Below are 22,183 nucleotides of genomic sequence, written 5' to 3' on the forward strand. Positions count from 1 at the left end.
ATGTAAAACACCTGTTGCGGGTAAGCAACTTGGCTTTTCCTGCTGAAAAGCAGAACGAGTGACTCCTATATACTTAGGGCTGCTAAAATTTATAGATAACCTCTTCAGAAAATAATGCAAGAGTTACTAGAGACATGTTGGTCTTCCAAAGACCAAGATATTAAGAATGGATAATCTATATCATAGCCCACCAAATCTCCAGAGAGTAACCTTAAGTAGGCTATTGTTTCAGCTGGGGCTCTGGACCTTGTGACCAACTAAGTTCAGACATCCATGGGCATAAGTGAAAATACAGTGTACTAGCTGTGCATTTTGCCATAGCAGTCCGAATTTATGGGGTCAAAAGAAGCTGGGTGGTCTTTAGGGGCGTAATCCTGTCTCTTGGTCTTTAGGGGCTTTAACTCACTTAACATAAGAATAGCCATACTAGTGTATAATCCTGTCCCTTGTCCCTGAGGAGGGGAAAACACTTCAGCCCTAGAGGCTGAAATAAGAGAGACAATCAGACTTAGATATAGGCGCAACAGGTAAAAATCTTTATTGGTATCTCACTAAGCCAATACAAAATAATTCTCCTCTCTGGAACAGGTTGTCACACAGAAAGCCAGACGCAAAGACTGAATAACAAAACTGCTCAGCCAAAACTTTCTTAGCTATCACATATATACTGTTGTAAGTTTCGTTTCTCCTAAATCATGTGACTTCTCCTAAACTAACTTGTGATCATATAATGATAAATAGCAAAGGAGAAAGGACTGAACCGCGAGGTACTCCACAAGGAATGGGAATCTCACCTGAACAAATACTCTGGTTAGTAACAGATTAAGCACAATTTGAGAGAAATGAAGTAAACCATGAAAGAGTAAGACCAGCTAGTTCAATGCATTGAAGATGTGAAAGAAGAAGTTGATGATCAATAAGATCAAATGTGGTTGACAAATCTAATGCGATAAGATACGATTATCTCACTTCTCCAATATCAAAGGGCAGTCACCAATTCAAAGCAGTTATAATTGTTTCTGTGTTATGGTAAGTACGGAATTCAGTTTGTCTTGGGTGCAAAGCTTAAACCTGTTCAGAAAAAAAAAAAAAAAATACAGTTGGTCAAAAACAATCTTTTCTACAATTTTAGAAACTATACAGAGATTAGAAACAGGTCGATGATTATTAAGATCAAGAGGGTCTCCAGAGTTATTAACTATGGCTTTCTTCCATTGCAAAGGAATGGTACCAGTAGAAAAGCTGGTAGATATCATGTGAAGAGGAAGTGGACAAAGTCCATGATGTGGACGTTTAAACCAACTGGAAGGAAAAGGATCTAAAACAGAAGTAGTGAGATTAGTCTGCTGAATAACTTTATCTGAAACAGTGAGAGATGGCATGGAAAATTAGCTCCTCTATTAGCTCAATTGCTTAATCTGATGTATGAGGATAAGCCCTTGCCAGCATCCATGCTTGAAGCTTGGATCTCTCTAATTCTTAAGGATGACAAGGATCATGCAGACTGTCGCTCCTACCATCCTATCTTATATCTGTTCTGAACATAAATGTTAAAATAACTGCTAAAATCCTTGCCACTCGACTTTCTGTGGTTTTGCCTTCTTAGGAGAAAGCAGATCAAAGTTGGCTTTGTGCCGTGTCAGCAGGCCTCGAACAATGGTAGACAGATTGAGAACTTCATGCATCTTGCTATGACCACCAAGAGCCCCTTTTGAGTGTTTGTGCACAAGAAGCGTTCAACCACATTTATTGGGGCTTTATGGAGAAGGATCAGGCCAAGGGGGGGTGTAGGCCCTATATAGTCATCCTAAAGCTTAGGGTCATTGGGGGTGGCCTCGAGTTGTTTGAGCTAGGTAGGGGGACCCAACAAGGATGCCCGTTGTCACCCCTTCTATTTGCCCTTGTCATGGAGCCATTTGCTGCATCTGTGCACTCTGCTCGCAAACCTTTTTTTTCCTCCGAGTATTTATTTATTTGTAACATTTGTATCCCACATTTTCCCACCCACTAGCAGGCTCAATGTGGCTTACATATTACTGTAAAGGCGATTGCTAAGTCCGGTGGGGGTAGACAAATACGATTTGAAGCAAGGGTCAGGTAAGGGGAGGGTATAATGTCCAATACAATCTAAGGTTGCAGAGTTGAGGCATTTAATTTGGGTCGGTTGGGTAAGACTTGCAGAAAAGGTAGGTCTTTAATGATCTCCTGAAGTTTAGATGGTCATAGATCGTTTTCATAGTCTTTGGTAATGCATTCCACATTTGTGTGCCTAAATAAGAGAAATTGAATGCATAAGTTGATTTATATCTATCTGAGTCCTATGCAGCTTGGATAATGGAGGTTCAAATAAGTACGTGATGCTATGGTCATGTTTCTGATCGGAAGATCTATCAAGTCAACCCCTAGTGTCTTTTGGGAATGGGCAGTCTAGGCTTGGACCGTTATGGTCAACTGTATGATGAAGATCAGTTAGAAACTTTTGAGGATTTGGTTGGTACCTATGGTATGCCCTGTTATCTATTTGCCTATTGCTAAATAGTACACTCCTCCTTACTAAGCAGAATATTAAGGAGTGGTTAATACAGGAGAGTACTAAATCTGAAAGATCTTTATGAGAGCACAATGGGCTCTAGAGAGCTTATTTTTGCCATTTATAAATATCTTAGGAAGTTGGCTTCTCAAGCCCTCACTCATTACGCTTGGTGGAGGATGCATCAATCTTAGAGTGACTGATGAGCGGGACTGGTTTAAAATGGAGAGTGTTCTAGCTAAGTGTTCTGTGGCTAGGTTAAGGTGCTCTATTTTGTTTATTTGTATTATGCTCACATCCTTTTCACTAGTAGCTCAAGGTGGGTTACATTCAGGTTCACCGGGTATTTCCCTGTCCCTGGAGGGCTCACAATCTAATTTTGTACCCGAGGCTCCATCACTAGTACTTGACAACAATACGGTTGCATAAATGCTTTCCTGCAGTTTCACCCTTTTGATGGAGAAATTGTGGGGAATGGGGTACTATGAGGTATATTTGGTGGGGTTGCCTTAAAAGCACGAGCCTATTGGTAGGCTAAACAATTTAAGTTGACAGGTTGGAATATTCCTTGGGACCCGGGAGTTTTTCTTTTTGGCAAAACTGATCCTGGGTCTGACCTTGCCCCAAAATGCCCTGCTTCAACACAGTTTTGCTGCTGGGAAAGTGGTCTTGGCTAGGACTTGGAAAACTGCAGCAGTACCCACACATCAGCAGTGGCTTAATAAATTATGATACCTCCGTAATATGGAGCAACTGCTGGTGCAACGGAAGAAAACCTTGCATAAATAAGAGTCTGGGGAACCTTGACAATGCTGTGTTTTGATGTTTATGCTTTTTCAGGCTTGATAAGATCGCTCTTTTAACAAAGCAAGTCAGAGTGATGAACAATCTAAATGAGTAAGATAAAAGAAAGAAATAAACGCCATAATATTATAGGAAAGGGTTCATCATTCATACAATACAATCATTCCAAAAGTAAAAGAAGAAATTAGAGAAAAATGTTTGCTGTGCTTTTGCTTTATATAGCCTGTAGCTCCTGTGGTTGTTCACTTTGTACATTTTGCTTGTTTCTCCAGTAGGGGGGTGTTTTGTATGGGGATGATAAGGGTGGGTTTTTTTTTTTTTTGGTTTTTTTTTTTTTTTTGGGGGGGGGGGGGGGGTTTTCCACGCTCTCATTTCTTAGTTTTGGTAAAAGTCTGTAAAACTAACTTACACTGCATAGTGTTTTGTTCTTTGTGTTTTCTCAGGTTTTTGCTACAATTTGAATTGTGCCCTGCTTCATTGGATCAGTTTGTTTTCTGGTCTATTGTTCTTTTCTGGATTTAATAAAAGACTTTCATAAATAAATAAAAGGGTGGTGGACTGAAATAAGTCTCTGCCCTAGCCGCATCATCAAATCTGTAGTGTTTCATAAAGCTATGAAGGGACGATCGTGTAGCTGCCCTCCAATTTCTTCTGGAGAAAGGAACTCACAATTCCGCCCACGACTTTACTACCCTTCTGGTAGAGTGCATTCTCAGAACAGAAGGAACTTGTTTGCCTGAGAGATTACCTCCTTCAACCAGTAACCACTAGTGGCTCTGGAGGCTGCATCAGCTTCTTGAGATCCCCAAAAGAATGAAGCTTATCTAACCTGCAAAATTTATTAATAATTTTCAAATACATCACAACTGTTCTGTCATCCAATAATCACAAGAAACAAATTTTGTCGTCATACAGCTACTCTCAAAAGGTAAGATCAGTTCCCGATTAACATGAAATTTAGAGACCACCTTTAGAAGAAATGCAGGGACAGCACAAATGGAGCCCCATTTCCATAAACACAAAAAGAGATCTCTACGAGAGCACCTGCAACTTCAATACTCTTCTGGCAGACGTAACTGCCAACAAGAACAGTCTTCAAGGTGAGATCTTTCAGCAATATCTAACAGGCTTAAACAGTACCTTCTGCAATGCTGGAGAACTAAGTTGAGATTTCAATCTGGAAAAAAAAAAAAACTTGTAAAGAGGTGGTCGAATCTGATTCACTGCTTTCAAGAACCGTGCCACATCCAGGTGTGCCACTAAGGAAGAATTCTGTAACTGATCCCAATACACACATGAGGACTGTTACCTGGACTTTCAAGGAGGCTAAGGTCAGGCCTTTATCAATCGCCTGCAGAAATGAAAGGAAGTGGGACACTAAAGCCTGGAAGGGTGAAAGTTCCGACCTCACCAACTCTCAAAGACTCTCCAAACACTCACATATTCCTCAGAGGTTCACTGCTTCCTAGCCTGCAGGAGTATGGAGATAATCTGTTCTGAATAACCTTTACTCCTCAACCTTGAACTTTCAAGAGCCAAGCAGCAAGACCAAAAAGAGCCAGTCAATGACTACTGGTCCCTGAAGCAAGAATCTCCAGGACAGAGGAAGGTGCAATGGCTAATCTATCCTGAAACAGACCCAGTACACTTACCAGGACTCTTGGACCAGTCAGCCACTAGGATGGGAGGCAATCCTGCAAAGAACCCCATTCAATATCAGCCACGGAGGAAGGATAGAAGTCTGCATCTGGGCCACTGCAGCACCAGTTCATCAGTGCCCTTGGTCCTGAATTCTTTGCACCAACTGATAAACCTCTGTGCTTTGGCATTTTTTTCGATGCTGTTAGCTCCATGACTTGGATCCTCCAATGTTGTGTGATTAGATTGAAAGCCTCTTCTGACAACACTCACTCAGATCCAAGAAGTGCCTACTGAAAAAGCCTACATGAAGGTTCAAATTGCCAGCAATATGCACTGACAAGATGTTGGACAGGTATTTCTCTGCCCAGTGGAAGAGAAAGAGCCTCCAAGGCTAGAGACAAGCTCTGTGTTTCTTCCCCCCCCCCTCCTTTACTTGTTGATATAAGCTACCGATGTCAAACTGTCATAGAACACTCAAATGGAGTTCCCCTGAATCAGGGTCACAAACACCTGCAATGACTTGTGGACTGTCCAGAGCACCAGTCAGTTTACTGACCATGACACCTTCACTGCTGACCAGGTGCCCTGTACTACTTGAGTCTGACCATGAGCCCCCTCCCCCCCAGCTGAAAAGACTGGCATCTGTGGTGACTATCTACACTGGGGTCTCCAGGGATCTCCCCTGCAACAGGTTACTTGATTAGAGCCACCATGACATGCTGGCTCTCGCTTATGTCTTCCAGATGCTAGATGTAATCGTGCATTATCGAGCACCAACAACTGAGAAGGGCGTTCTGCAGCTGCCTCATGTGAACTTGCATCCACAGAATCATTTCCAAGGTTGCTGCCATCAACCCTAGAACCTGCATGTAGTTCTAGGCCTGCAGCGTTCTTTTTGCAGCAGTGACCTGATTTGAGGTTGGAGCTTGTTCATCATGAGCTCCAGCAGAAAAACCTTTCCCTGCCACATATCAGACTGGATGTCAAGTATTCCAGTGCCCGAGACAGAAATAACTTGCTTTTATCAAAGTTGACCACTCAACCTAGATTCTGCAACAGACAAACCACTCTATCCATAGCTTGTAGATTCTCCTGTTCTGAGGAGGCTCTGATCAACCACTGCCCAAGCACTGATGAAACCCGACATCCTCCTTCTGTAGAAAAGCTGCCACTACCACCATCACCTTAGAAAAGGTCAGCAGTATCGATGAGGGGGGCCAAATGGGGATGTGAAGATAGGCCTCCTTGAGGTCAAGAGCTGCGAGAATCTCCCATGGACTTACAGACACAATGACAGAACCAAGAGTCTCCATTCTGAAATGAGTGACTCACAGAGTGCAGTTTATTTTTTTTAAGTCAAGAATGGATTGAAAGGACCCATTTTTCTTGGGAACTACAAAGTAAATGGAATACTTTCCCAAGCCCCTCACACAACTTGGAACTAGGACAAAAGCTCCCAGGTCTATCAGCCCATGCAAGATGAACACACTACCTGCTATTTAAGTGGATTTTTCCATGGATACTCCAAGAAAAAAGACCTGCGAAAGGGTGGGAAAATTGCAACTTGTAACCTTCCCTGATCATTTCCAGGACCCTCTTGTCTAAGGTGACTGGTCCAGTCCTCAAGAAAGCTGGATAACTGCCCTCCTATTCAGTCTTGGAATGGATCTGGACCCATCACTGGGGAAACCTGAAGGGTTTTGGATGACCTTCCTCTCCGATTTCCTCTTTGTATCCCCACTAAAAGGAGAGCTGATGGGACTAGAAATGACAGCACTGAAAGGATCAAGAATATCTTGGTTTATAAGTGACTTCTCATGGAGGATGACTGTGCTGTCCTCTGGAGTCTCTGTGGACAAGCCTCTCCAAGGTCCTTGACCAGTTTCTCCAGATCCTCATTGAACAACCACCTGCCCTGAAAGAGTAGCTTGCTAAAGTGAGTTTTAGACACCACATTAGCAGCCCAGTTCTGCAGCCATAAGAGCCCCCAGCTCAACTAGATGTCCACTGCCCACTGGCCCCAGGGACACAATTCACCAAAACCAGTTCAGGAGATAGAGAAATACCGTGTGTGGAGCTGCACAAGTGCCCTCTTAGAGAGCACAGGTTTAAGTGATCTACCATATCCATCTTATGGTAGATGGATGTAAACCCAAAGGTCCTGGGCTAGTCTGGTGAAGATGCAAAAGCAGGCTCTTTTGTAATCTAAATCATGTAAGGCACATTCACCATGTGGTTTAGAGGAAAATGGTAGTAAGAGGACTTCTTAAGGTGGAAAGCAGACAACCTCAGAAATATTTTGATGGGTAACAGAACTATCCTGTTAAAAGACTTCATGTAAGTTGGGCCACTAATGCCTGGAGCTCTATAACTATACACCCCAAGAAATTAAGCACCAAAAATTATGCAAAATTATATACTTTTTGTATGATAACAGAAGACCAGGGATGAAGGGGCTCAGCGGGTACGCTGCAGCAAGGATAAAAGGTGTGTTTTGCACCAGACCAAGTGGTACCCAGCTTGTGTGCATACTGCTGTAGAGATGTACACACTATGTGTGGGTTGCCAAAATGCTCCACATTCACTAGACAGGGTTGATCTAATTCTGGGCTTACCTCAGTGCATACAAGCACTTGTAGTTCCAATTTCCCAATTGCATTTCAAAACAAATGCAAGACCACAAATGCATGCAAGATGTAAATTCAACAATGGATCCAGTGAATCTGGAGCCTTTTGGCAACCTCAATCCCAGGCAGCAGTCTCAGCCTCTCTGTTTTACTGTAATCCACTTCATGCCTTGAAGAGGAGGAATATTGAGTTTTATTAAATAAACTCTCTGCCTTAACATACTTTCCCACTAGCAGAAGACTCAGCTTTTCTCAGACTCCTTCCCACACTAGCAGTAGTGACATGCTCACTCAAACTCTTCCAACCTAGCAGCACTCTGTTTCCTTCCCAGTCAGTTCCTTAGAATAGACTACCATACCCCCCTCTAAATCCTAGTCAGCTCAAAAATGTTCATCACCTCTCCCAAGAACTGTGTCCCTATTTGGGTTCATTCCTGAGCCCCGAGTACAATGAGGGCAATGGTCACAGGTAAGTTAAAAAGCCAGCTGGAGACAACCAAAAATACTGAACCAGCATGTTTCACTCAAAAGCCCTGCCGTAGCCCACCCTCTCCTGACTTCCCTATGGAATATGAAGCCTGATAGTTAAGCATGCTGATTCAGTCTCCAGCCAGATACTTAACACTAAGCTGCCACTGTCCAATCCCAGCAAAGGGGAGGAAGCAAGTGGTGGGATGGCTCATGGATCGTATTTGAGAAATATCCTAAGTGAATTATGTAATTCTATTATGTCATCATAAATTACATGTAAAGTTCTACAGACACAATCACATAATTCCAGGGAGTAATTCTGCATGAAGAACCCTCTAGGTCTTATATTTCAGTTCACAAGAGTTTAATGGCTCAAAGATAACTCTTATGAACTGGGTTAGTACAATACTGACCTCTCAATAGCGACATTGCTGAAGCTAGACAGCTGCTCAGGCACAAAGGAAAGGAGAAACTGCAACACTACAGTGGCAGCTCTGACTAGCTAACCAGCAACACTGAAGGACTACCTCAAAGGAATTTCAATGCCACCCAGACAAGACCGCTGAGGGCAGAAGGGACTGAAACTTGAAAAATTCAAGCATGTGTAAAAATGATAAATATGACACTTGGCACACATATGAACATTTGTCATTGTATAAAGAATCCCTCCCTACCCCCCTCCCCCAAACACAAAATAGACTGAAGCCTTACTAGGTTGTGATACATATTAAAGGACCAACTAAAAAGATGCTGTAGTACATGAGCTTCTAAGAACTCACAGGTCCTTGTCTTCACATAAAGAGTTTTAGTCACAATCATAAAGCCCTTATGCTGCAATGCCAACATGCCCTTACCATCCACAGAGCCAAACTCCCTTTCATGTGCACGAGTCAAGATCTCTTTGTATAACGTTTCTGCTTGCTTAAATTTGCCTTGTTTTAGGTAACACGACGCCTAAAAGAAAACAATTAGAAACTTAGTTATGCCCTCACATGTGAAACACGTCGTTAAACACAATTCTTGATCTTAACATGACTAAATTAACTCATAGCTAACCTACTTATATTTTTGATGGAAAATGTTTTTCAAAAACCCTCACCAGGTTGTTCTTTGTCTTTGCCACATTCGGATCATCTGGTCCCAGCTTTGTCTGGTAGATCTCAAGTGCTCTCTGATAGTAATATTCTACTTCTTCATACTTGCCCTGGTTCTGACACAGCAGGGCCAAGTTATTCAACTGCTTAGCAACATCTGGATGATCTTTGCCCAGTACCTACAAATGCAGGCATAGCAAATTAATAATGCATTATTCTCTGATAAATGCGTTTTTATAAATTCTTCATGGATTGATGATGTGATCCTATGGAGACAAATAGAAAATAAACAAAGCTCTCTAAACTATGACCTTTCCAAGCATCAAACCACCCACAATGTGCAGGACTTCTCACATCTACAAACATCTTGAAGAAACTACACAGCAGCCAGGCTTATCTATGGCAAATCGAGGTTTGAAAGTTCGAGACCACTACGTGAGAAACTGCACTGGCTCCCGGTCAAGTACCGAATCATATTAAAAATTTGCGTTCTGGTGCATAAGATCCTCTATGGTGAAGCCCCTGCGTATATGGACCCTTGTCAGCTTACCACCTCGAAACTCACACAGATCTGCTCGCTTGTACTTAAATCTGCATTACCCAGTCTATAGTGGCCTCAAGTATAAAACCACCTACGCCTCTCACCTTTTCCTATATTAGCGCACAAATGTGGAATGGTCTACCTAAATTTGTAAAACTTACCCTTGATCATCCGACCTTCAAAAAAATATCTTAAGACCTTCTTATTTGGAAAAGCTTACACTCCAGACCCGCCCCGCATCTCTTCCTATTTAATTCACTTACTCTTTCCACATTTCCCCACCTTTGCTATTACTCCCTTGTCTCTTTCACTTCCATGTCGTTGACTGTTTGTTGTAGAACTGTTGTATGATTTCTGTAGATCACTGTTAGCCACACTGGGCCTGCCCATGGGTGGGAAAATGTGGGATATAAATGCTTTAAATAAATCAATCTATGTAATACTACACAATACTAACCATATTTGACATACTGGAATAACTATGTTAACACTATGTAAGCCACTTTGAGCCTGCAAATAGGTGGGATAAGGTGGGATACAAATGCAATAAATAAATGTTGTTGTGCAAGGCACCTGTTTTCTTCTCTTCCTTCCCTAGAGCCCACAGTGGCCATTTTCAGCAGGTGAGTGAAATTTTGTGTTTTTAAACATCTGTATTCTACATCAAAACCACCTTCATTTCACCCTCCCCTCCTTAGAAAAATCTCTAAATAGGGTTTTGTTTGGTATGTTTCCTTGCTACTGGTGCTGCTGCATCTCCAACAGCACTGGAGCATAAAGCAGCAGTGGACAGTCAGTCAATAGGTTTCTGGAACATCAAGCAAAAAATAGCTGCAGCAAAACCAAATTTCTTCCAGAAGCTGCAACTAGTATAGGTGATCTACCCACCAACATCCACCCATTTCTCATTTAAACGTATAGGTATATCTAGTGCTCTCTCTCACAGTCACTAAAATGTCTTGAATAGACATTGGTAAATGGTACAATTGAACTGCTATTGGAGGGAAAGGAGGAGTGAAGAGGAGGAGCCAAGCCCAGTTATGGTTACTGCACCCCTCAGTAGTTGATCTGTGGAAGATTCACCGAGCAACAGACAAACAACTTTAGATTTGCTGCTGGCAAACAATCTACGTAAGGAGTGCCCAGTTCCAAAAACCCGCCATGCGTACAAGTCTGATGAGCTAAAGAGCACCGGTTCTTAATCACGTTAGAAATTTGGAGGCAAAGAGAAAGATTTGTCTAGGATGACACCTAACATTTTAGCATTTTGTAGTTGAGACACAATGATAGTGTTGAGTTAAATAAATATTCTATAATCCCTGATCATAGCACTTGAAAGTGAGAAAATATCTTAAATACATTGTACAACATAAGGAGCCAGTGTTCAGAATGCTCTAAAGTGAAGTTACTTAGCTGTTCTCCGAGGACAGCAGGACAGGTATCCTTACACTTGGGTGACATCAGTGCAGGGCGCTGCCCAGTGCACTGCATCTTTAAGAAGCTTTTGCACATGGGAACCTCAGTAACAAAAAAGAGCTAAAAAAGAATTCAACTCCAAGGGGAGGTGGGAAGCACGTAAGGATACATGTCCTGCTGTCCTCAAAGAACACCTGCTACAGGTAAGCAACTTCGCTTTCTCCTAGGACAAGCAGGAAAGTAGTATCCTTACACTTGGGAATCCCTAGCTACCAGGCTCACTGAAAAACACCACCACTAGGACAATAGTGTCCTGCAATGGCAACACAAAATTGAATCCAATCAACCTTAATTTATATACAAACTGGTCATGGGGATGCAGCCTGGAACAGAATAAAACGGGGCCCTAGGTGGGTGAAGTTGAATTCTAAATAAACAAATTTTGCAGGACTGTCTGGCTAAAATCGACACTTGCATTGGACATTCTACTCAAGGCAGTAATGAGAAGACCACGTCACATCCTTGCATATCTCCTCAGTGGAGGCTGATCTCAAGAGTCAGCCCAGCCAGTGCATAAGTGAAAGAGATGCAATCTGCTAGCCAACTGGACAAAGTGTGTTTATCGATGGCTGTCTCCATCCTGTTTGAGTCAAAAGAATCAAAAAGCTAGGTGGACTGTCTATGGGTTTTGGCCGCTGCAGATAGAAGACTAAGGCTTGTTTGTAGTCCACGGAGTGCAGTGCACTTTTGCCAGGGTGGGCATGATGTTTTGGGAAGAATGTTGATAACTGACTGGTTAAGGTATTTATGATGTTCAGAAAGCACCTGGAATAGAATATCTGCCCTTCTTGCCCTAGTGGGACAGGCTCGACCGCATGGGCCTGGAGAAGGGCAGAAAGTTCCTCTGCAAGCACCTGTTCATGCTGGGCACTGAGGAATGACGCCCATGGAGGACAATTTGGAGGTCTTTATTTCCAATTAAGGGCGTATCCCATCCGGACTATTTGGAGAATTTATCAGTCCAAGGTTACAAGGGGGCCACCTTTCTTGGAAAAAAAATTTCAGCCTCCCTCCTACCAGCAGGCCATCTGGGATGGACATTTTGATGGCAACTAGGCTCTTAAAGGCAGAAATAAACTCATCCCTGCTTTTGACTGGGGTGCAGGCTGTGACTTGACATTGCTGGTGGGCATGGGGCTATTGGGACTGGGCCTACTGTTGAGAACAGGCAGGAGTATACCTATGCCTTTGAGAGTAGTAGGAACTCCTTAGGGACCCACCAGTGAAACCTCTGTATGGCAGAGGGTGCAGAAGGCGAACATAGAGAGGGACTGGATGGTAGTGTGTTTCTTAATGAGGCCAGCTACCTCCTTCATCTTGCCCCCAAAAGACTGTCTCCTGGTGGGGAATGTCCGCTAGCCTCTCCTGAACAGCAGGCTCGAGAGTCTGCACAACCCCACATCAAAAAGCAGAGAGCCTGGACGCAATATCAAAAGTATCATATGCACCCCGGCCAGATATTTTTAACACATTTTCTGCTTTTTGGCCAGCTGGCAAAGCTCTGCAGCCTGCTCCTGTGGGAGGGAGTCTGTAGAGGCAAAAACACTGTGAACCAAGGACTGCAAGTAAATGCTCGTGTACAGCTGGTAGTCCTGGATGCAGGAAATGAGCAGAGGACCAATAAACCTTCCTCTTAAAAGAATCCAAAGTCCGAGCCTCCTTGCTTGGGGGCACAGAGGAACGAGACATGGAACTTCTGGCCATTTTGAGAGTGAATTCAACCACAAGGGATTGGTGTGGCAATTGGTTCTTTTCGAATCCGGAAGCCTTTTTGATTCAATACATGGAATCCACCTTCTTGGGTACCACCTGCAGAGAGAGAGAGGGGTCTCCCAGTTCTTCATCCATGCATCACTGAGAATTCTGTAAAGAGGAACAGTCACAGCGTGTCTGAGCGGAGAATCAAACTCTTAGGACCTAGAATAACTCAGCCTTAAGATCATCCTCCAACTAACTTAAAGGGAATGGCATTTGCCAAAACGAGTGAACGAGAGGGGTTCAAGTAGAGATTACCTCTACTCATCAGGTAGGAAGAGGTCTTAGAGTATGTCATAAAACCCTCCTCCAACAGGTAGTCTAGTTCTCCCCCAAACTCTCATGACCGGTCCATATCAGACTCAGCAAAATAGTCTTCATATGACATCTGTGTCTGCACCTGCCTCGGCCGGCTGGAAGAATATCCAGGCCTCACGAGAAGGCAATGAAGATCATGCTCACCTCTTGACCCTGAGGGAGCTTCCTCCCCCGATGTCGAGTGTTACAGTGCATGGAGTGGTACCAACGCTGATGCTACTTGAGGCAAGAGGGTAGGGGAATGCTCCACAGGCAACATGTGGGCCTCGAGGTCTGAAACGCTGAGTGCTATGGCTGGTGCAAGCACCCTCGATACCCAAGCACTTTGAAGCTGAAGGAAATTGCCAGCTCATCTCTCAGCATGGCCCAAAACCGGTCATCAAGGACTAGTATCGGTAAGGCTGGGGCCGGTGTCCGTATGGAGACAGACTGAGTTGCTGGTGCTGAATTGGAAGCAGGGTCCCAGCTGGGTGGGAGCAGAGGCAACACCACCAACAGAGGGGGAGCAGTCCTCCTGGCTTCTTGGGTGCAGGCAATTTATTTATTTAAAATTTATATTCCGCGCTATTGCAAAACGTTTTAGACAGCTTACATATCTCCAACATACATAATATAAACCAAATTTTAAAATGCCCAACTGTTTTACATTAAGTCCAATCCATCCCAATTGCAATAAACAGACATCATACAAACATCATTACACATCTCTAAAACCTTTGCGATGCTGATGTTCTTGAGCTCCTGGCACCATGCATTGAAGGGGACCAACGTCAATCCTTCTTGGCCTTCACCCGACACCGGGGTCCCTTGGTGCAGACAAGGACAACGTTGAATCCACACTCGTCCTCAGTGTTGGGTCGGATACAGATCGGTACTGGAGACTGCTAACAGTGCCCGACATCATAAGTACATAAGTATTGCCACACTGGGAAAGACCAAAGGTCCATCAAGCCCAGAATCCTGTTTCCAACAGTGGCCAATCCAGGTCACAAATACCTGGCAAGATCCCAAAAAAGTTCAAATACATTTTATGCTGCTTATCCCAGAAACAGAAGTGGATTTTTCCCAAGTCAATTGAATAATGGACTTTTCCTTTAGGAAACCATCCAGACCTTTTTTAAACCCCGCTACCGCCTTTACCACATTCTCTGGCAACGAATTCCAGAGTTTAATTACACATTGAATGAAGAAACATTTTCTCTGATTCGTATTAAATTTACTATTTTGAGCTTCATCGCAATCCCCTTAGCCCTAGTATTTTTTGGAAAGAGTAAACAAGCGATTCACATCTACCCTTTCCACTCCACTCATTTTATAGAGCTCTATCATATCTCCCCTCAGCCATCTTTTCTCCAAGCTGAAGAGCCCTAGACACTTCAGCCTTTCCTCATAGGGAAGTCGTCCCATTACTACTACTACTATTTAGCATTTCTATAGCGCTACAAGGCATACGCAGCGCTGCACAAACATAGAAGAAAGACAGTCCCTGCTCAAAGAGCTTACAATCTAATAGACATCCCATTTATCATTTTTGTCGCCCTTCTCTGTATCTTTTCTAAATTCCACTATATCTTTTTTGAGATGCGGTGACCAGAATTGAACACAATATTTGAGGTGCGGTCGAACCATGGACTGATATAAAGGCATTATAACATCCTCACTTTTGTTTTCCATTCCTTTCCTAATAATACCTAACATTCTATTTGCTTTCTTAGACACCGCAGCACACTGAGTAGAGGGTTTTAACGTATCAACAACTACGCTGAGATCCCTTTCTTGGTCGGTGACTCCTAACATGGAACCTTGCATTACGTAGCTATAGTTCGGGTTCCTCTTTCCCACATGCATCACTTTGCACTTGCTCACATTAAACGTCACCTGCCATTTAGACGCCCAGTCTCGTAAGGTCCTCTTATAACTTTTCACAATCCTGTCGCGATTTAACAACTTTGAATAACTTTATCAGCAAATTTAATTGCCTCACTAGTTGTTCTCATCTCTAAATCATTTATAAATATGTTAAAAAGCAGCGGTCCCAACACAGACCCCTGGGGAACCCCACTATCTACCCTTCTCCATTGAGAATACTGACCATTTAACCCTACTCTCTGTTTTCTATCCTTTAAGCAGTTTTTAATCCACAATAGGACACTACCTCCTATCCCATGACTCTCCGATTTCTTCTGGAGTCTTTCATGAGGTACTATGTCAAACGCCCTTTGAAAATCCAGATACACAATATCAACTGGCTCACCTTTATCCACAAGTTTATTCAACCCTTCAAAGAAATGTAATAAATTGGTCAGGCAAGATTTCCCTTCACTAAATCCATGTTGGCTTTGTCTCATTAATCCATGCTTTTAAATATGCTCTGTAATTTTGTTCTTTATAATAGTCTCTACCATTTTGCCCGGCACCACCGTCAGGCTCACCGGTCTATAATTTCACGGATTTCCTCTGGAACCTTTTTTTAAATATCAGCGTTACATTGGCCACCCTCCAATCTTCTGGTACCACGCTCGATTTTAAAGATAAATTACATATTAGTAACAATAGTTCTGTAAGTTCATTTTTCAAATCTATCAGTACTCTGGGATGAATACCATCTGGTCCAGATCTGCTACTCTTCATTTTGTCAAATTGCGCCATTACATCCTCCAGGGTTATAGGGATTTCATTCAGTTTCTCCGACTCGTCAGCTTTGAATACCATTTCTGGCACCAGTATCTCTCCCAAATCTTCCTCGGTGAAGACCGAAGCAAAGAATTCATTTAACCTCTCCGCTATGGCTTTGTCTTCCCTGATTACCCATAGTAAATGACGGCAGATAAAGCGAAGATACTTTCCTGTAACAGGTATTCTCCAAGGACAGCAGGCTGATTGTTCTCACATGTGAGTTGACATCCGCGTCTGCCCAGGAATTGGATATTTTTCCCAGCAAAAATAAAAAGTTTTGCAGAGTCTTCTGGCACGTGAGCAGCGTCCACTGAGCATGCGCGGCCGTCTTCCCGCCTGTCGCGCGAACGTGTCCCCTCAGTTAAATCAAAAAGCAAACAAATAAACTAACAACAACTCCAAAGGGGAGGTGGGCGGGTTTGTGAGAACAATCAGCCTGCTGTCCTCGGAGAATACCTGGTACAGGTAAGTATCTTCGCTTTCTCCAAGGACAAGCAGGCTGCTTGTTCTCACATGTGGGGTATCCCTAGCAACCAGGCTCACTCAAAACAATGAACATTGGTCAACTGGGCCTTGCAACGGCGAGGACATAAAATAGATTGACCTGAAACCATAAACTGAGAGTGCAGCCCGGAACAGAACAAAATGGGTCGGGGGGGGGGGGGGGGGGGGGGTGGAGTTGGATTCTAAACCCCGAACAGAATCTGCAGCACTGACTGCCCAAACCGACTGCCGCATCGGGTATCCTGCTGAAGGCAGTGTGAGATGTGAATGTGTGGACTGATGACCACGTTGCAGCCTTGCAAATCTCTTCAATGGAGGCTGACTTTAAGTGAGCCACTGATGCAGCCATGGCTCTAACATTATGAGCCATGACATGGGCCCTCTAGAGTCAGCCCAGCTTAGGCATAAGTGAAGGAAATGCAATCTGCTAGCCAATTGGAGATTGTGCATTTTCCGATGGCGACTCCCCTCCTGTTGGGATCGAAAGAAACAAACTGGGCGGACTGTCTGAAGGGCTTCGTCCACTGCACGTGAAAGGCCAATGTTCTCTTGCAGACCAAGGTATGCAAACTGCTTTCGCCAAGGTGAGTATGAGGACAGGGAAAGAATGTTGGCAAGACAACTGACTAGTTCAGATGGAACTCCAACACCACCTTCGGCAGGAACTTAGGGTGCTTGCGGAGGACTACTCTGCTGTGATGGAACTTGATATAAGGTGCATGCACTACCAAGGCCTGAAGCTCACTGACCCTACGAGCTGAAGTAACAGCCACCAAGAAAACGACCTTCCAGGTCAAGTACTTCAGATGGCAGGAATTCAGTGGCTCAAAAGGAGCTTTCATCAGCTGGGTGAGAACAAAGTTGAGATCCCATGACACTGGTGGAGGTTTGACCGGAGGCTTTGACAAAAGCAAACCTTACCAGTGGGACTGCTGTCCTGGCAGACCATCAACCTTCCACTACTGAAACTTCCTCTATTTTTTCCGGGGTTAAATACCTGACCTTTTTGGTACTACCCACCCTAATTTAAAAAGACAGTCCTTCAAACCCATTCCACCTCCAGGTTCAGGCCTGTTCAGGTAACCAGCAACCAACATTATTATTATCAATATGAATGCAAGGTAAATGATGGTTTAATTGATTTTGTTAAGAATGCAGTTGGTAATTAGAATATATATTGTTGAATTGTTATAAATTAATAAGTGGTTTCTCCTGAGGAAGTACCACGAAATGCAGTCCTGCATCGAGGAACCGATGGTGAATCAGTAACTTGATTCAATTTGGAGGAGTACGCAGAAGCCTCTCAGCCACGATTAAGCGTTAATGTGAATGGAAGGAAGATGGTGGTACACTGAGAATTAATAATTGAACACAAGCGTGGTATCATTTTGAGGACAAGATAGCCTCAGAGCACTGAGGGGCGGAGCCTGAGACATAAGTGATACACATAGGACAACATAAGAGATAAGTGGCAACTTTATCATATATTTAGATTAAAGATTCGCAGGCCACAACACAGTGCATAGCGGATAATATACCACACCAGGAAGACTATCTTGTGTACAAGTTCAAAAGACTCACGAATTGGGGACTTAACAAATTGCACGTGTCCAAACTATGTAACCAATAAATGACATTATGTATAAGATCAAAATATTTAATGTATGTGCCCATCTGGAAATTAAGTAATCTGAGAGTTTAATAACGCTGTGAATGTGGAGTGAGTGAGCTGAACGTAAGCCTCAGGGAAAATATGTATGTGTAATTGTAAGTTGGAATAATAAAATGTGTATGAGAAATTTATATTTAAAAAAATTTAACCGGAGTACTTTATGGTAATTTGTTAGATAATAGGACTCTGGGGATTCATATTTATCCCCTTGTATTTGGTAGAGATTAAATTTTAACTGCCAGACCCTCAACCATTCTTCTAACTTTCGGAGATCCTTTCTCATCGTTTCTACTCCCTCAAGGGTATCCACTCTATTGGCTATCTTCATGTCATCCACAAAAAGGCAAACCTTTCCTTCCAACCCTTCAGCAATCTCTCTCACAAATATATTAAACGAAATGGGCCCCAGCACTGACCCCCGAGGAACCCCACTGCTCACCATCCTTTCCTCTGAGTGGAATCCATAAATTTTATGGAATAGCTTCCTTCAGCTCATTTTTTAACCATGCTGGCTGTCGTTTGGTCTTCCTCTTCTTTTTTAATACACGGAGCTCAAAGCTCATACACAGCATATATATACACATATAAAACTTATTTCTTCCAAAATTTTCCAGCTTTCAAAATCTTATTTGATTTGTACTGAAAAATAGCAGCAACGTCTAGACTTATATAAACCTCCTTGAATTTAAATATTTGTATTTTAGAGGCTTATAACATTCTAGATGTATTTATTTTGAAGTCAAACAATCTGAATATAGCTCAAAGGGTAAGAATCCTGAATATTGTACAGAGTTATTCATGAAAACATGACGGCAGATAAGGATCAAATGGCCCATCCTCAGTAACCACTAACTCTTCCTTTTCCTAAGGGATCCCACACTTGTCCCATGCTTTCTTAAATCCTGACACAGTCATCTTCACAAACTTCAGCGGGAGGCCATTCCACACATCCACCACCCTTTCAGTGAAAAAGTATTTTCTTAGATTCCTCCTAAGCCTATTTAACTTCAGCATATGGTCTCTCATTCCGGAATTTTCCATTATTTGAAAAAGGCTCGCCTCCTGTACATTAACGCCACTGAGGTATGTAAACGTCTGTATCATACCCCATCTCTCCCGACTCTCTTCCAGCATAAACACGTTGAAGTTCATAAGCCTGTCCCTATATGTTTTATGACTGAGACCACTTACCAATTTTGTAACTGCCCTCTGGACCGACTCCATCCTGTTTATATATCTTTCTGCAAGTACGGTCTCCAGAACTGCAGACAGTTTTCTAAATGGGGCCTCATCAGAGACTTATACAAAGGTACTATCACCACCTTTTTCCTGCTGGTCGGTCATCCCTCTCCTTAAGCACCCAAGCATCCTTCTGGCTTTCACCATCAGTTTTATAACCTGTTTGGAGACCTTAAAGTCAGCAGACACAATTACCCCCAAGTCCTGCTCTTCTTTTGTACACAGCACTTCAAAACAGCAACGCCCCATGGTATATGCCTCCACCATCTTGTGTGCAAATTGCTTCTGCTACAGTCAGGCAGGCCAAGCCTCACTTGGACCCTTGCAGATTTTGTATTTTGACCAGAGGAGCCATGCCAGGACAAGAAAAGTGTGCAACTGTGCCGAGAGACAGTAAGGTACACAGTAGCACTGCAGGAGCTGGCTCCCAAGTTCATTGTTGCATTACAGACTAGTTTTATGTTGCCTTTTTATCCTACCTGTGAATGAACAGGGCCCCAGACCTACAGCTTTAACAGATGTAATTTTCCTTTGTCTGCAACCACTTGTGGTTCTGTCTTACTTGGGCTCTGGGCCCTACCCTCATTCACGTCACCACACCTTAGACAACTGAAAATAAACTGGGTTGACCTGGCACCTTAGTACTGTACCAAACTATGGATTGTCATGCTGGAGATAAGGTTATTTTTTCTGTTCCAGGGATTCTGCACCAAAAACCTAAGATGAAGGTTTAACATGACTGCCAGACATCTTCCTAATTTAAAAATTATAGTACTATTTTAGGTCTAAACACGGATAGAAATAATCAGATTTTAAAAATGCATGGCAACATGAGCATGTTTAATATTTTTAATTTATGGACGGTTCCAGCAACTGTATGTTGAATTAGTGCAATAAAAGTCCAGACACTCTGTAAATCTGTTCTACATGTGAGATCACTTTGTACCTTTTCACGGATCTCCAGAGCTCTCTTACACAAAGGCTCAGCCTCTTTGTACTTCCCTCGTTTTCCATAAAGCACTGCAAGGTTATTAAGTGTGGCGGCGACCTGTCAACAGTAGAGAAAAACAATAAATCGAGGGGATGTGTGTAGAACAACAAATATATTACTTCACTTGCTTCATATCCTATTTGTACAATGAAGACCTCATAAACCTTTTATAATTGCTTTATGAAAAGGATGACATAGGTAACACTAAGGAAGATATAGCAAGAAATGAGCATGAGGGGGCATATTTTGACAACAGGTTAACATCTTTTCAGGCTGTGACAGAATCTAAATGTAAATGCATCTATCTTTGATCCATACTTGGCCTAGCTAGTAAAGGCTGCTGGCTCAGGTCTGACCTCTAACAGAAAAACCATAAATGCCTCCATGGAAGAAGAGTTTATCCTTGAAATTCTAAAACTTAACAGCAGTGTGTCCTATTTTTAAAAACATATGGTTAGACAATTCTATTTTCCATCTCGTTGGAAATATTACTAAAGTTCCTTGCTATGTAGATGCCTTAGACATTAAAATTCAGCTTCTTTTGGACTCTTATTTATTGATAACCATGGAGATATCAAATTCTCTCTCTGTGAACAGGGCTAAGGAATGTTCATGTAGTACATGATCCCCATTAGAAATAGTGTAATTTATTGGTGACAGTTTCCAGTATAAAAACTCCTGTTGAGGTTGGTGTGTTTTATTTTGCATTATCTTTTCTGTTGTTCAATGAGTGGAGTATATCGACTTCTAGAATTTGGGGCCTGAGTATCAACCTAGTCTTGGTGAAAAGGGTTTGTGCTTTTTTGCTCTTCCACAAGAGTGGCTGGAGCTCAAAGTAAGTTGTGCCACTCCTTGGCCTAGGGTTCAGAAGATAACTTTAGAGAGTTTTTCAGAAAGTTGTTCAATCTCTGAAAACCTCCTTGTGAAGGATCATGGCTCAGAAAAGGAATGCCAAAAGAGGGTTTTGAGTTCTGAGGGCCAAAGGCATGACCAATTTGGGGGTTTTACTCCCCCCCCCCACCCCCTAGAGGCTCAAGAAGGCTGTGAACTGAAGTATGTTTCTGGAGTCTGATAATAGGTTATCCTAGTACCTTCATGAGACTGAAAGAGCATCTGTCTTTGTAGGTCTTTACAAACCCAAAGAACCTATGAGAGAGACTGAGGAGTCCTGCTTTAAGGAAGATGAGAGGGGGCATTTCAACTCCTCTTTTCTACGTTTATTTACCACAAATGAACTTAATTATTTTTGCTTTTATTTTACTTATCACTCAGTAACGTTAAGTTACTTACCTGTAAGTAGGTGTTCTCCGAGGACAGCAGGCATATATTCTCACAAGTGCGTGAGTGACATCATTCATGGAGCCCAGTGCAGACACTGCTATGATGCACTGTCACTTTAAAACTTTGAGGCAGTGCCTCCACCAAGGAAGCGCTAGTGCCTTCCAGCCATTGTCCGAGTGTGAGACCAGCAGTACAATACTAAAGCTAAGACAACTCCAAGGGGAGGCAGGAGGGATGTGAGAATATATGGCTGCTGTCCGCAGAAAACACCTCCTACTGGTAGGTAACCTAAGCAGGCATATATTCTCACATGTGGGACTAACTAGCTACCAGGCTCACAACAAAATGAATTTTTGCAATTAAGTAGACAGTGAGTCTGATGGGATAAAAAAGGGCCAGAGGGTGTAATTGACATATTAAAAAGGTTCTGCAGGACTGCTTGTCTAAACCAGCTATCCCACCTAGAATGCTGCTCCAGACAGTAGTGAGCAGTGAAGGTGTGGATAGATCACATTGCTGCCTAGCAAATTTCTTCAATGGAGGCAGAGCACAAACGAGCTACT

General features: G+C 42.9%; 1 protein-coding gene across 6 annotated transcripts in view; it reads right to left on the minus strand.

The window, feature by feature from the left end:
* The window catches only part of KLC1 (kinesin light chain 1), a 144,979-nt gene that overhangs the window by 46,412 nt on the left and 76,384 nt on the right, over positions 1-22,183 (minus strand). For all 6 annotated transcript variants that reach the window (XM_030215564.1, XM_030215566.1, XM_030215567.1 and 3 more), the window contains exons 7-9: positions 20,295-20,396; positions 9,173-9,346; positions 8,928-9,027 (exon numbers count right to left, since the gene is read on the minus strand). In XM_030215564.1, the coding sequence (XP_030071424.1) occupies positions 8,928-9,027; positions 9,173-9,346; positions 20,295-20,396 (376 nt within the window). The remainder of the gene's footprint in view (positions 1-8,927; positions 9,028-9,172; positions 9,347-20,294; positions 20,397-22,183) is intronic.

This window comes from Microcaecilia unicolor, chromosome 9, assembly GCF_901765095.1.
Source record: "Microcaecilia unicolor chromosome 9, aMicUni1.1, whole genome shotgun sequence".
NCBI lineage: Eukaryota > Metazoa > Chordata > Amphibia > Gymnophiona > Siphonopidae > Microcaecilia > Microcaecilia unicolor.